The sequence below is a fragment of the Pan paniscus genome, chromosome 7 (genome assembly GCF_029289425.2).
Source record: "Pan paniscus chromosome 7, NHGRI_mPanPan1-v2.0_pri, whole genome shotgun sequence".
Taxonomy (NCBI): domain Eukaryota; kingdom Metazoa; phylum Chordata; class Mammalia; order Primates; family Hominidae; genus Pan; species Pan paniscus.
In genome coordinates, this window is record NC_073256.2 from 81334633 (window position 1) to 81349855 (window position 15223).

Sequence of the window (15223 nt, forward strand, 5' to 3'; positions counted from 1 at the left end):
CTGGAAAGGCACAGTGGGGGAACACAAGATGCAGGCTGCCTCCTGGGGGTGTAGAGACTCAGAAGCCAGAATGCCCAGGTTTGAGTCCTGGCTTCCCCACTTACTAGGTCCATAACCTGGCACTAATGAGCTACTTAATCTCTGACTCGTTTTTCCCCATCTGTAAAACTGTGATTTAAGAGTACCTACCTCATAGTGGTCTAGGGCTCATTGAATAAATATTTGTAAAGCATTAGTATAGTGCCTGGCAGAGAATTCATTTTTGTTAAAACTTATTGCATGCCTACCATGAGCTCAGTTCTAATAAAAATTAAAATTCAGACTTTACATTTGATAGGTACTGCAAAGGAAAAAAAGCGCAATCAAAAGTTGACAGTAGAGTGGAGGTTTAGAAATTATCTACAAAAAGGTAATAAAATCCTGACAATAAATGAATTATCCAAGGAAGAAAATTTAGATAAAAATCAAAGAGCAGATGACTAAATCTAAAAACAAAAAACAAAACAAAACAAAAACCCCCAAAAACAAAAACTCTCTGATTCGATGTGGGAAGACGGGAAGATGAGGAGTCAGATAAAGCAAGATTAGAATAGTGTATCACTTGAAGGCCAGGCGTGGTAGCGCACATCTGTAATCCCAGCACTTTGGAAGGCCGAGGAGGGCAAATCACTTGAGGTCAGAAGTTCAAGACTAGCCTGGCCAACACGGTGAAACCCTGTCTCTATTAAAAACACAAAAAATAGCCAGGCTTGGTGGCAGGTGCCTGTAATCCCAGCTACTGGGGAGGCTAAGCCACAAGAATTGCTTGAACCCTGGAGGCGGAGGTTGCAGTGAGCCAAAATCGCACCACTGCACTCCAGCCTGGGCGACAGAACAAGACTATCTTGGAAAAAAGGTTACCACTTGAGAAACTTCTAGTAACAATAAATCCATTGCACACTGGTAAATTTTTAGTTTTCAAAGCACTCATCTCTCACTGGATCCTAATTAATGGCCCCATGAGGCAGAGGAATCATCTCCATTTTAATAAATCTCCAATTTAGAGATTAAATAAATCTCCAGTTTAGAGATTAAAATATTGCCTAGGATCACACAGCTCATGAGTTATAAAACAGAAAATCAAAACCACTATTTTATATATATCATATTCTCCTGTAAAAATTCTGTAAGAATCAGGATAATTCTAGCTCCATTCAATGAAGCAAATATTATGCCCCCTCCTATTTTTTAAAAATAAAAACCAAATGACAAAATAAATGAAGACATTTGAGACACTTGCTTTTTTTTTTTTTTTTTTTTTTTTGAGATAGGATCTCGCTGTGTCATCCAGGCTGGAGTGCAGTGGCATTATCTCGGCTCACTGCAGCCTCAATCTTCCAGGCCCAATCAATCCTCCCACCTCAGCCTCCCAAGTAGCTGGGACTACAGGCACTTGCCACCATAGCTAGCTAATTTGTTTTTTTGTTTTTTTTTTTTGTACAGTCAGGGTTTCATATGTTCCCCAGGCTGGTCTCAAACTCCTAGGCTCAAGCAATCCTCCCACCTTGGCCTCCCAAAATGCTGGGATTACAGGCATGAGCCACTGTGCCTGGCTGAAATTTGTTAAATATTGATAAATCAGAAATAAGCATGTCCAGAAAAAATACATATAACATTTTTCCTTTTGCCCAACAAGTATATTTATGTTTTACTGATTTTTAAAAAAACTTTGCTCATTCCCCCTAAAAAAAATCTGAGCATTTACTATAAGTCAGGCACAGCTACAAGGTTAATGTGAAGACTCACATCATTATTGTACTCCATAAATATGCATAAATATTATGTGTCAATGCAAAACAAAACTTAAAAAAGATTATCTTCTCAGAGAGCTTAGCAGGGGAGAGACACTGGTAAATATGCAATTTTGATATAATGTGATAGTTGCTACAATGAGTATATGCACAGGAGCAGCAATCCAATCTGGGGAGAGGCAGGTGTGGTGTCAGGAAGGAAACGAATGGAAGATGCATGGGAATTAGTCAGGTAGCACAACTGCAGGGAACTGGGAAAGTGTGCCAGGCAACGTGTGTACAAACAGGCTTAAGAGTAATCAACATAGGGAAACATCACACACCAGGGCATATCAGGGGGTGGGGGGAAGGGGAGGGAGAGCATTAGGAAAAATACCTAATGTATGTGGGGCTTAAAACCTAGATGACGGGTTGATAGGTACAGCAAACCACCATGGCACATGTATACCTATGATACATTCAGCACATGTATCCCAGAACTTAAAATAAAATTTAAAAACAAATAATCAATAATGCTTATACCACAAGTATATAATATCCACTCGATTTTAATTATGTTACCTTTTATTATTTTACAATGTATTTCAAAAAATGCTGTTACAGTTGTCTTAACTACTCTATATGATCTGGAATAAAGAACTCTTAGAATTAGAACACACAAACATCAAGCTGTAATACCTACTTGTCCTGAAACATTACTACCAAAGGGATGTAGTTTTTAAATAAGCAGATGTGTGGCAATGCAAAATAAAATACAAATTTGTTAGAACAGTAAAGTTTGCTTTAATGGCTATAGAAAGAAGATGGTTTTATTTTCTTTTTTAAACACATCTGGTTCTGGCAGCAAGTTATATTATGCATTTAGAGCAGCAGGTGCCCTGAAAGTTATTGTTGTTTTTTTGTTTTTTTTTTTCAGTTTGTGCGTGTCACTTGAATCAGAAACCAAACACATGTAAAAAAATATCATCCTCAATGCCCCCCATTAACTCTCTCTCCAGAAGGTGACAATGTTAGTGAACTCAAGACTCTCACTGATGATGGTATTTTACAATGAAAACACAAGGAAACCCTTTGAGGTCCAATTTTCACATCATATTCTCCAAATAGTAAAATAGCAGCTCTACATGTTGATGAAAAGAAATTTCAATTTCTTCCTATTTGTTTTTACTCATATCAACATTAATATGTATCTGGATTTATTAATTTCCAAAAAGAAAATTTTAGTTACCAAATATTTCAGAAATTTAATAAAGCATTACATATATGTAATTAGCACTTATCTACCAAAAAAACATATGTATATGTATTTATTTATCTTACCTTCACTGAAGTTCTTTTTTCTGGCTGGACATGAGAAACAAGATTAAGTGATCAATGCTGGCTTTATTTCTTCATAAGCAGTAATTTGGGTCTTTTTCATTCAACACAACGCAGCATTTTCATAATAAATTCACAAAAGACAATACAAAGAAACACCTACTGAATAGAACTCTGTCGAGCAATTCATGTTTTAAAGTTGGACTCTATACCAAACTGGCATTATGGTATTATAGGCATTTGATTTTTGTTTTCTTATTTTCAGTTTGTCAGTTTCTTTACTACCATTATTTTTTTCTAGCCGGAGATAACGTATAATCACAAAGTAAGGCCTAGAGACCATTTATAGTTGTTTGCAATATCATGATCACATTAACTCTCAAGAATTGATATAAGCCAAAGTGAAAAGAAGTCAACTAGAACCACATTTGGTCACATTCAAACAGTCTCCAAAAACACTTCACTAATATACATGTTTCCTTCTTGACTGATTTTGTGTTAATTTTATTAAAATTATAATGAATAAGGCTGCAAAATTTTTGTAGAGTTGTTTTTCTAGGGGACTACTGTGTTCAAATGAATGTTTTTAATCTGCAAAATGTCATTAGTAATGTCCTTTCTATAAACACGGTTGGCAAAATAAAAAGGCACAAAAGACGGTAACAAGAAATGTTTTCAGCTTTCAGTGAAGAGTACAAAGCATGTACCCTTCATGAAGAAAAGCACAGTAAAATATTCAGTAATTCATGCACAACTTGAGCTACAAGAAAACTTCTCTTCAGGTAGGTCCTGAGGCTTGAGAAGAAAATGAGTTTTCCTAATCACATGCTTCATGTAAAATAAAATGTAAAGCTGCACATACACATGTGGTTTTAACAGTGGACCCATGGTTTTTAAATATGAGGCAATTAAATGAAAGAAAACAAACCAAAATACTTTCATAAACAAAGCAACTCCATCTGTAGCCTCTGTCCTTTTTACCACTCAGTGGGGTAAAATGTCCAATAAAATGTGAAATGCAGCATATGCGATCATGTAATCTAAAAACTTTTCATGATAACTTATTGCAAATTGCACTTGACAGTTCACCACAACAATGGAAAACTGGCCCCTTGTTGGTTCACACAGTCCTTGAGCCCAAAAGTGAAGTCACCAATAAAATGATCTGGATAAAAAGTTTGCAGCTGTGCTAAGCCAGCTAGCTCCACCTTCTGGGTGTGAGCCGACCCGGGACACCGCTTTGTCCTGTTCCTTTGTGGGACTCTCATCCTCAGGCAGGTAGTCAGGTAGCTCTGTGTTCTGTTCAACTTCCACAGGAGTATCTTGGAATGGGACCAACATCTGATACAGAAAATATTGAGAGTTATTACAAAATCAACTTTACTCCTTATTCTAATTACCGTGGTTATTCTCAGGGTAAATTTTCCTCTTACATGACAGTAGGCCCAATTGCTGAGCACTGTGTCAATACAGAAAGAAGTAAGCAGAGTACAAATAAGAACTCAGAAGTTGATCTGCTGAAATTCTAGGAGTAAATGAGCAACCTCTCTCTGTGTAATAATGACTAAAGCAAGTGTCTAGCCACTGCAGCCACTGGATAGCCATGGAACCTCCCATCTATGAGATGGGAACCCAAATGAGCTCAAGGTATATTTGTTTCCCCCATCACAAAGCTAGTGAAAAGAGTAGCAACAGACAAGGATTTTCACCCTATTTACTTGCCCAGTGGTTACACCTTTATTTTTTGGATTGTCAAGATTAGTTAAGATTAGGAAGAAAGTGTTTAAAAATAAATGCAAGGAAGACACATATCCTTTATTTCCATGTAAAATCAGCAAGAGCAGACTCTGATATCCACAAAAGATCTCTCTATATTTCTAAAACAGTTAACTGTTAACCAAGAAACAGCACATCCTTACATACTTGGCACTATTAATTTAGAAATACTGGCAATCTGCTAGCCATAAAAAATAATTGAGAGTGAGTTGGATATAAAGAAAATTAAATACAACTTTTACCTCTTCTCCACTTTCACTTTTCACAACTTGCTGAGCTTTCATAACCTTGGTTGATGCTATTGCTGATGCCAAAGCCTAAGCCAAGATAAAAAGGAACAATTTTGAAATTGATTTGTTTACCTGTAATCTCAAACATATTCAGCCTTTTTAAAATACTTACCTCAGCTTTCAAATCTGAACGGATTCGCACCACACACCTTTGAACAGCCATTTGAAAAGTAAAGCTAATAACACCTTTAATTTTTAACAAAGCCTCTTCACATAGATTTCTCCGAGACTGAAAAAGTAAAAGCAAATTGTTATGAAAATAGGTAAATAAAAGGTAATAAATCAGCGAAAACCAAGCTATATTTTGGAGGGGGGAAGAGAGCAAATGACCTATTTCAGTTTTACCATCTTATTTCAGGGCACAGAGTGGGGGAGTGCTTAGTCAAATTTTTTAAATTTTACAGGATCAACAGAATAGTAATTCCTGCTAAATTTTTAAAGCTTCAATACTAATATGTAGTTTTAATAATTTTTTATCAGAAAGAAGTTAGCCAATGTTAATTTACATCTTAAATAAAGCAGAACACAACACAGGGGGAAAAAATACCAAAAAGCAGAAAAGCAGAGGTTCTTCTAGCTCACGGGTGGGGAAAACTATAGTCCACCAGCTGTTTTTGTAACTAAGTTTTATTGAAACACAAGCACACCCACTTGTTAACATATTATCTGAGGCTAGTTTCACGCTAAGGCAGAGTTAGTAGTTATGACAGAGACCATCATGGTCTACAAAGCCAAAAATATTTACTTTCTGGTCCTATAAAGAAAAGGTTTGGCCAGGCACGGTGGCTCATGCCTGCAATCCCAGCACTTTGGGAGGCTGAGGCGGGTAGATCATGAAGTCAGGAGTTCAAGACCAGCCTCGCCAATATGGTAAAACCCCATCTCTACTAAAAATACAAAAATTAGCTGGGCATGGTGGCGTGTGCCTGTAGTCCCAGCTGCTCGGGAGGCTGAGGCAGGAGAATCACTTGAACCCGGGAGGCGGAGGTTGCAGTGAGCTGCGATTATGCCGCTGCACTCCAGCCGGGGCGACAGAGCAAGACACCATCTCAAAAAAAAAAAAAAGAAAAGAAAAGAAAAGGTTTATGATCCACACGCTAGCCTAAAAATCTCCAGGGATAAATTCCAATAGACTGAAGTTAGAATTAGTGAGCATTCAGTGTTTAAGTCACTATTCCTTAAATCACCTGGTATTACGAATATCACTGCATCATCCATTTATGGCATTCTTATGGTTACTATTGCATTCTCAAGGGTTAGACATACCCTCTGTGTGGTTCTCATTTTCCTAATACTCTTCAAAACACAATATAACATGTACCCTTCAATACTTCAATGCAGGGTACTACATTATCCTGGTCTTCCACTTTCCCACTGATTATTCCAGCTTTGTCTCACCTTAACTCCAAAGTCCAGTTCCTAAACTGATTTTCTTTCTGCTTCAAACCTCAGAAGACTATTCTCATCACTTTAGCCATCACTAACATTACTAACTCCAATATGACTTTCTTATTTGTCTGTCAGACATATCCACTTGACCATCAAGTGGTCATCTCAATACAAGATCCAAAGTGAAAATGGAAAAAGTAATTGCATTTTCTCCTCATAGCTCCCTCCACCTCTGGCCCACACACCAAATCACACTCTCTACATTTTCTGATTTCTGTATTGAGACCAAGTTTTGATTTATATTTCTGAGGGGTCAATCTGCAATTGACCCACGTGCCAAATCTGTAGACTATATCCAGTTTTCAACCTTATTTCCACATCCTTCAAAACAACTGCTCACACCATTGCTCATCTCCCTACTTCTGCATTTCAACACTACTCAGGGAGACCTGGGACACGTCAGTCTGTGGCACAGCACAGGCCCACAGTGGGCTCATCTAGTGCACCGTGTCTGGACCTTGCTCTGCAGGGGCCTGCATTTGGTGAAGCCCCTTAGAGGATTGGTGCCAAATAGCACCATGTTTATCTCTTCCACATATTCAACACCAGGTAAACTTGAAAGTGAAGTAAAGCTCACACAATATATATAAGTTAGGATACTATTAATCTGATCCCTTATTTTAAATGTGAGGAAAGTGAAAAGTTGAAAAACAACTTGCCTGATTTACCACAGGTAGAGTCTGGTACTAAATGCCAACCACACGCAACAGTGAGAAACGAGATTCATAAGTCTAATTTATCTTTATTTTAACATAAATTAACACATTTTTAGCAAGCTTATTGCCTGCCTCCTCCAACTATGCTAGCTCCAAGAGAGCAAAAAGTTTTGCTTTTTGGTCATCGCTGTATCCCTGGTATCTAAAATAATGCCTAACATTAGGCGCTCCTTTTTATTGTAAAAATTAGTACATTCTACCATGTGAACTTTCAGATCGGGAAATAAAGTTCCAAAATCATCAGACTGATTGGCATTATTTTAAGTCCACAAATTTAGGAAGAACTAACATCCTTACAAACTTTCAGAAACAGGCATTTCATTCCATTTATTCCAGTCTTCTTATAATACTGAAGACCTTTAATTTTTTTTATTAAGTCTTGTATTTTCTTATTAAGAATACCCTTGCTACTATCACACTGGTCATTAAGTTTAAAAAAACAAAAAGAAAAAAAGAAAAAATACCCCTGCACTCTTCCTAGCTGTTTGTTTTGTTTGGGAGAGTAAAACTACTTTTCTCCTTTTAAGAAGTAACTGATTTCCATATATTTAATAATGTCACTGGATTTTTAAAATATTTTTAAGAAATTTCAGATCATTCTCCTGGATTTTCTATATTTACAGCTATATCAATAGCAAATTATCAAATTATTGACTTACTGATATTATACTAAAATATTTCACTATGTTAAATCATATTTACAAATCCAGGATAAAACTAGTTTCTAGGAAATTATAATATTGTGATTAAAAGTTCGATTCTGGGCCAGGAGCGGTGGCTCACACTTGTAATCCTAGCACTTTGTGAGGCCGAGGCAGGTGGATCACCTGAGGTCAGGAGTTCAAGACCAGCCTGGCCAACATGGCAAAACCCTGTCTCTACTAAAAATACAAAAAAATTAGCAGGGCGTGGTGGTGGGTGCCTGTAATCCCAGCTACTTGGGAGGCTGAGGCACGAGAATTACTTGAACCCAGGGGGTGGAGGTTGCAGTGAGCTGAGATCACGCCACCTCACTCCAGCCTGGACAAAAGAGCAACTCTGTCTCGAAAAAGAGTTCAATTCTGAAGTCACACTACCTAGTCCAAAAAATGTTGACTAAGCTAAAGTTACATAGGTAGAGTAAACAGTTATTTGACCATTCTAAACTCAACTTCCCCTTCTATTATAACCTAGCACTTTGGGAGGGCAAGGCAGGCAGATCACTCGAGGTCAGGAGTTCAAAACCAGACTGGCCAATATAGTGAAACCCCGTCTCTATAAAAATACAAAAAAATTGGCCGGGCATGGTGGTGGGCATCTTTAATCCCAGCTACTTGGGAGGCTGAGGCAGGAGAATTGCTTGAACCTGGGAGGTGGACGTTGCAGTGAGCCAAGATTGTGTCACACTGAACTCCAGCTTGGGCGACAGAGTGAGACTCTGCCTCAAAAAAAATAAAGAAAGAAGATATACATCTCTCTGTGCTGTCAGAAACAAATGAGAGAATCGATGGAATAAACTTATCACTAGTGCCAGGCTATGTCACCAAAAAAAGTTAACATGATAGTACAGTACTAGAATTAACTTGCTAATATTTCATTTTGGACTTTGGTAATCATGTTTTTACTATATATTGGCCTATATATTTGTTTGTTTGGTTTCTGCTCTTTTTTTTTTTTTTTTTTTGAGACGGAATCTCGCTATGTTGACTAGGCTGGTCTTGAACTCTTGGGCTCTAGCAATCTTCCTGCCTTAGCCTCCCATATAGCTGAGATTACAGGCATGTGCCACCACACCTGGCTAGCCTATATTTTTGTGTGTGCTTTGCTGGGTTTTATTACTTGATTTGTGCTAGCTTTAAAAAGAAACTATATTATTCTTATTCATTAAAATTAAACACATGGTATTGGAGATATTTTATATATCTTAAGATCTTCCAGTGAATCAATTTACCTTTATCAGAACTTGCTTTCTAGAAATTGTCTTGTGACCCCACTTCCAGTAAGATAGCTGTGGACTGATTGGGGTCTGACAATATGCATATGGAAGGCTTATTTACTAAACCCCATATCCTGAGCCTAAGCACCTAAACACAACTAGAAAAAGCTGTGGGCCAGGCGCCATGGCTCAACGCCTGTAATCCCAACACTTTGAGAGGCCAAGGCGGGTGGATCACAAGGTCAGGAGTTCGAGACCAGCCTGGCCAATATGGTGAAACCCCGTCTCTACTAAAAACACAAAAATTAGATGGGCATGGTGGCGGGCGCCTGTAGTCCCAGCTACAGGGGAGGCTGAGGCAGGAGAATCATTTGAACCTGGGAGGCAAAGGTTGCAGTAAGCCGAGATCACGACACTGCACTCCAGCCTGGGGGACAGAGCAAGACTCTGTCTCAAAAAAAAAAAAAGAAAAAGAAAAAGAAAAAAGCTGTGAATAATCTAATATAATCTACCTGGCATTGCTAAAGAGGTAAGTGGTAATCTACCAACTGCTACCCCTAAATATGTAAAGTTATATAACTTATCTCTGTGCAAGGTAACTTCAGGGGAACTTCCAGCTGCAGTCCAGATGGATTAACAGGGACCAGATTTAGCCTCTAGAATTAAACAACTAAAAATACAAACAAAATTAAAATTTTTTTGTGTGTGTGACGGGATCTCGCCCTGTCGCCCAGGCTGGAGTGCAATGGCGCAATCTCAGCTCACTGCAACCTCCACCTCCCAGGTTCAAGCGATTCTCCTGACTCAACCTCCTGAGTAGCTGGGATTACAGGCGTGCACCACCACACCCTGCTAATTTTTTGTATCTTTAGTAGAGACGGGGTTTCACCACGTTGGCCAAGCTGGTCTTGAACTCCTGACCTTGTGATCCACCTGCCTCAGCCTCCCAAAGTGCTGGGATTATAGGCGTGACCCACTGTGCCCAGCTGACAAAATAAAATTTAAGGCCGGCTGCAGTGGTTCATGCCTGTAATCCCAACACTTTGGGAGACCAAAGCAGGCAGATTACCTGAGGTAAGGAGTTCAAGACCAGCCTGGCCAACATGGCGAAACCCTGTCTCTACTAAATACAAACAAATTAGCTGGGTGTGGTGGCGGGCACCTGTAATCCCAGCTACTTGGGAGGCTGAGGCAGGAGAAAGACTTGAACCCAGGAGGTGGAGGCTGCAGCGAGCCGAGATTGTGCCATCGCACTCCAGCCTGGGCAACAAGAGCAAAACCCCGTCTCAAAAAAAAAAATTTAAAAACCAATGATTTCCAGACACTAGAAAACATGCTTCTATCTGGGCTTGAAGTTTTATTTATGGCATGACTTTTAGCTACAAATTCAATTTCTTTAGCAGATATACAACTAATTGGGTCATCTGTTTCTTCTTGAGTGAGCTTCGGTCATCTGTGTCTTTCATGAAACCTGTTTCATCTACATTATGAAATTTATTGGCATAAAGGTATTTAAAATATTCACTTATCCTTTTTTTTTTTTTTTGAGATGGAGTTGTGCTCTGTCACCCAGGCTGGAGTGCAGTGGTGTGATCTCCACTCACTGCAACCTCTGCCTCCTGGGTTCAAGCGATTCTCCTGCCTCAGCCTCCCATGTAGCTGGGATTACAGGCCTGCACCATCACACCTGGCTAATTTTTGTATTTTTAGTAGAGATGGGATTTTACCATATTGGCCAGGCTGGTCTCAAACTCCTGACCTCAAGTGATCCACCTGCCTCAGCCTCCCAAAGTGCTGGCATTACCGGCGTAAGCCACCGTGCCTGGCCCTCACTTACCCTTTTGATGTCTGTAGGATCTATAATGGTATCCTCTCTCATTTCTGATATTGATAATTTATGACTTTTCTCTTTTATTCTTGATCTGTCTGACTAGAGGCTTATCAATTTTAACAATCAGGTCAAACACCAGCTTTTGATTTCATTGGTTTTTCTCTATTGTTTTTCATTTCCCTGATCTTTCTTGTTTCTTCTCTTCTGCTTGTTGTGGCTTTAATTTGTTCTTCTTTTTCTAGTTTCTTTTTTTTTCTGAGACAGGGTTTTTGTTGCCTATGCAGGAGTGTGTAGTGACATGATCATAGACCACCATAACCTTGAACTCTTGGGATCCAGTGATCCCCTTCAGCTGCTTCTATTTTCTTAAGGTAGAAGCTTAAGTCACTGACTTGATACCCTTTCTTTTTTGTATATAAACAGTTAGGCATCTGGAGCTAATGAATTTCCACTTTAAACTTTGTTTAACTACTTCCAACAAATTTCAGCTACATTTTCATGTATGTATCACTTTCACTTTTATTACACTTTCACTTTTTTTTTCTTTTTTTTTTTTGAGACGGAGTCTCACTCTGTCACTCAGGCTGGAGTGCAGTGGCGCGATCTCGGCTCACCACAACCTCCACCTCCTGGGTTCAAGCGATTCTCCTGCCTCAGCCTCCCGAGTAGCTGGGACTACAGGCGCACCACCATGCCCAGCTAATTTTTGTATTTTTAGTAGAGATGGGGTTTCACTATGTTGGCCAGGCTGGTCTCAAACTCCTGACCTCATGATCCATCCACCTTGGCCTCCCAAAGTGCTGGGATTACAGGTGTGAGCCACCATGCCCGGCCTACACTTTCATTTTTATTCAGTTCACTTTCATTTTTATTTTTATTCAGTTCAAAATGCTAATTTCTCTTTTATTTACTGACTCATAGATTACTTTAGAAATGTGCTATTTAGCTAGGTGCAGTGGTTCATGCCTGTAATCCGAGCTCTTTGCTGGGTTGAGGCAGGAGGATTGGTTGAGGCCAGGAGTCTGAGACCCGGCAACACAGCAAGACTCCATCTCTGCAAAAACTTAAAAATTAGCCAGGCATGGTGGCACATGTCTACAGTCCCAGCTACTCAGGAGGCTGAGGCAGAAAGATTACTTGAGCCCAGGAGTTCGAGCCTGCAGTAGACTATGATTGTGCCACTGCACTCCAGCCTGGGCCACAGAACAAGACCCTGTCCCTGAAAAAAGAAAAGGAAAAAAAAAGAAATGTGTCACTTAGTTTTACAAATGTGGGGGAAATTTTTCAGATATCTTTCTGTTACTGATTTCTAATTTGCATTCACTGTGCTCAAAGAACATGCTTTGGGCCGGGCATGGTGGCTCATCCCTGTAATCGAGCACTTTGGGAGGCTGAGGCAGGCGGACCACCTGAGGTCAGGAGTTGAGACCAGCCTGGCCAACATGGTGAAACCCCATCTCTACTAAAAACACAAAAATTAGCCAGGCATGGTGGTGCACACTTGTAATTCCAGCTACTCGGGAGGCTGAGGCAGAAGAGACACCTGAACCCGGGAGGCGGAGGTTGCAATGAGCCAAGATTGCACCACTGTGCTCCAGCCTGGGTGACAGAGTGAGACTCCATCTCAAAAAATATATAAAAATAAAATAAAATAAAATAAAAATTAGGTTAAATTGGTTGATAGCATTATTTGAGTCTTCTATATCCTTACTGATTTTCTGTATGCTTCCTGTATTGAGAGAGTTGTGTTAAAATCTCTATTTCTAACTGTGGATTTTTCTATTTCTCCCCATTTCTCTAAGTTTTACTTCACATATTTCGATGTTCTATTATTAGGGACATACATATTTTAAATTCTTATATCCTATGATTAACTGACCTCTTTAGCACAAAATGACCCTTTTTATCAGTAAAATACTGATATCGAGATTTATTCTCAAAGACTGTTAGCAAGTGGCACTGAAGAAACTATTCAGTAAACATGATTTCTCTTTCCCATCTAACAGACCTTACCGTATCATCAAGGCCATCTATATGCAAAACCACTGTTTTGGCACGTTTGTTTGTAGTTCCCAGAAAAAACTGAGCTTTCCTTCGACGTGAATTCATCTCATTAAAACTATCACCATCTGCCATATTGGAGGACTGAAGAATGTCATAGATTTCAGAGGCCAGAAGTTTTGTTTCTCCTGGAGTTGTAGTTCTTGAAAAGAAACACATATATAATTAGTCTTGTCACTTCTACTGATTCTGTAATTTTATTTCTCCACTAAAAGGAGCCTTGTTTCTTTTACTCTAATGCCTTGTTCAATTTAAAAGCAATAGCAGTGAATCCTAGAATAATCAATAATGTAGAAAAAGCATCTTGTCTATAATAATCTTCTAATTTCATTTTAAACTCGTGGCTCATTGAGATTCAAAATCCAACACTATAGAGGTATAAAAACACATTTGGCCAGGCACAGTGGCTCATGCCTGTAATCCCAGCACTTTGGGAGGCCAAGGCAGGTGGATCACTTGAGGTCAGGAGTTCAAGCCTGACCAACATAGTGAAACCCCATCTCTACCAAAATACAAAAATTAGCTGGGTGTGGTGGCGCATGCCTGTAATCCCAGCTACTCAGGAGTCTGAGAGAGGAGAATCACTTGAACCCGGGAGGCAGAAGTTGCAGCAAGCTCAGATCACACCACTGGGCTCCAGCCTGGGCGACAGAGGGAGACTCCATCTCAAAAAAAAAAAAAAAACCACACATGTTTAATAAAAATAATCAAATACAAAATCAACTAACAAGATCAGGTTGTAACATGTTCCTGTATTATAACATTCAACTCTCAATTTGAAAGTACCTTGACTTTTAAGAAAATACAACATATAAAAATCCAAAAGGAGAAACCAAATTTGAAAAGGATCATTCATACTATCAACTAATTTCAAGATTTCTTTGTATGTTAAAACCAATTTTTTAATTTACATTTTTTACATATTACAAATTATGTGTTTATCATAAAACCACAGCTCTAACAAAAGTTTTCATTCTTAAGCTTTTAAATCCTACTACAGATCCTCACATCAACATCTAGGGGACTGTGCTGTCCAATAATCTTTCTGCAATGATAGAAATGTCCTATAGCTGCACTCTCCACTCACATGAGGCTACTGAGCACTTGAAATGTGGCTAGTGCAACTAAAAAAAATTAATTTACCTTTAATTAATTTAAATTGCCAAACAGAGTGAGTGGCTAACCATACTGGACAGCACAGTCTAATGGCTCTTATTAGTGGAACTGAACAAAGAGTAAGTACATGTAACTGTAAGAAAAGAATCCTCATTTCACCTATCAATGGGCTCAACTAAGTCCAAACCCTTTAATGTACACTCAAGGCCTTAAAATCTGGCCCCATTTGGCTATCTCCATCAGCTCATTTTGTCCTTCTATTATTCTTTGGGTTGACTATGACACTTGGCCATCTCCTACAAAGACCATGCATTTTTATATGTTCTTTGTTCTAGAATGCTTTCTACCCTTAAGTTTTGTTCAGGTCTTTCCTCAGCTGGAAGAGCTTCACCCGGACCGCAGGCTTTCCAACTCTTATTTCAATGCTTGAAGGCTCAGCTTGACCAACACCTTCTATATAATGCCTCTACCTAATAACCCAATTCTCCCTTTGCATTCAGAGTACTATGCTTGTACTTATACTACTGATCTTAATTTTCTATTTCTTTTATAAGTATATGAACTCTTTAAGAGGAGGAAGGTATCCTTTTTGTACCTTCCATAGAACCTAACAAAAATGTTTGCAAGTTATTTAGTGAATGAGTAGGAATACTTCAATTTCTGATACTCAGATTGTATATGTTCTAGCTACTTAGAGCTTTAATTCCAGGGGTGATAATCTGACAGTATTCCAGACACTCAATTACTATATCAAGTGCTTTTCTGAGCCACTGTTGACCACAGAGATAAGTTACTTTGGGTGACTTTAGCCGTGTGTTACAGAAAGCTATCAAAAGGACTAATTTGTACTAGTTGCCTCAGCATTTTTATTGATAGCTATTTTAGAGTTTATTGAAAAGTCACTGCAGTTCTCAGATATTTTAAATATTAACCAAGAACAAGTTATAAAGAGCATGAAGAGA

General features: G+C 38.8%; 1 protein-coding gene across 2 annotated transcripts in view; it reads right to left on the reverse strand.

Annotated features, from left to right (window-relative positions):
- Positions 1–2322: 2322 nt before the first annotated feature.
- ARMC1 (armadillo repeat containing 1) overlaps positions 2323–15223 on the reverse strand; it is a 33421-nt gene continuing 20520 nt past the window's right edge. The window contains exons 4-7 of one of the 2 annotated variants that reach the window (XM_003831377.5): positions 13098–13287; positions 5286–5402; positions 5126–5200; positions 2323–4448 (exon numbers count right to left, since the gene is read on the reverse strand). In XM_003831377.5, the coding sequence (XP_003831425.2) occupies positions 4257–4448; positions 5126–5200; positions 5286–5402; positions 13098–13287 (574 nt within the window). In that variant the 3' untranslated portion in view covers positions 2323–4256. The remainder of the gene's footprint in view (positions 4449–5125; positions 5201–5285; positions 5403–13097; positions 13288–15223) is intronic. The other variant, XM_008956735.4, reaches the window with a different exon arrangement.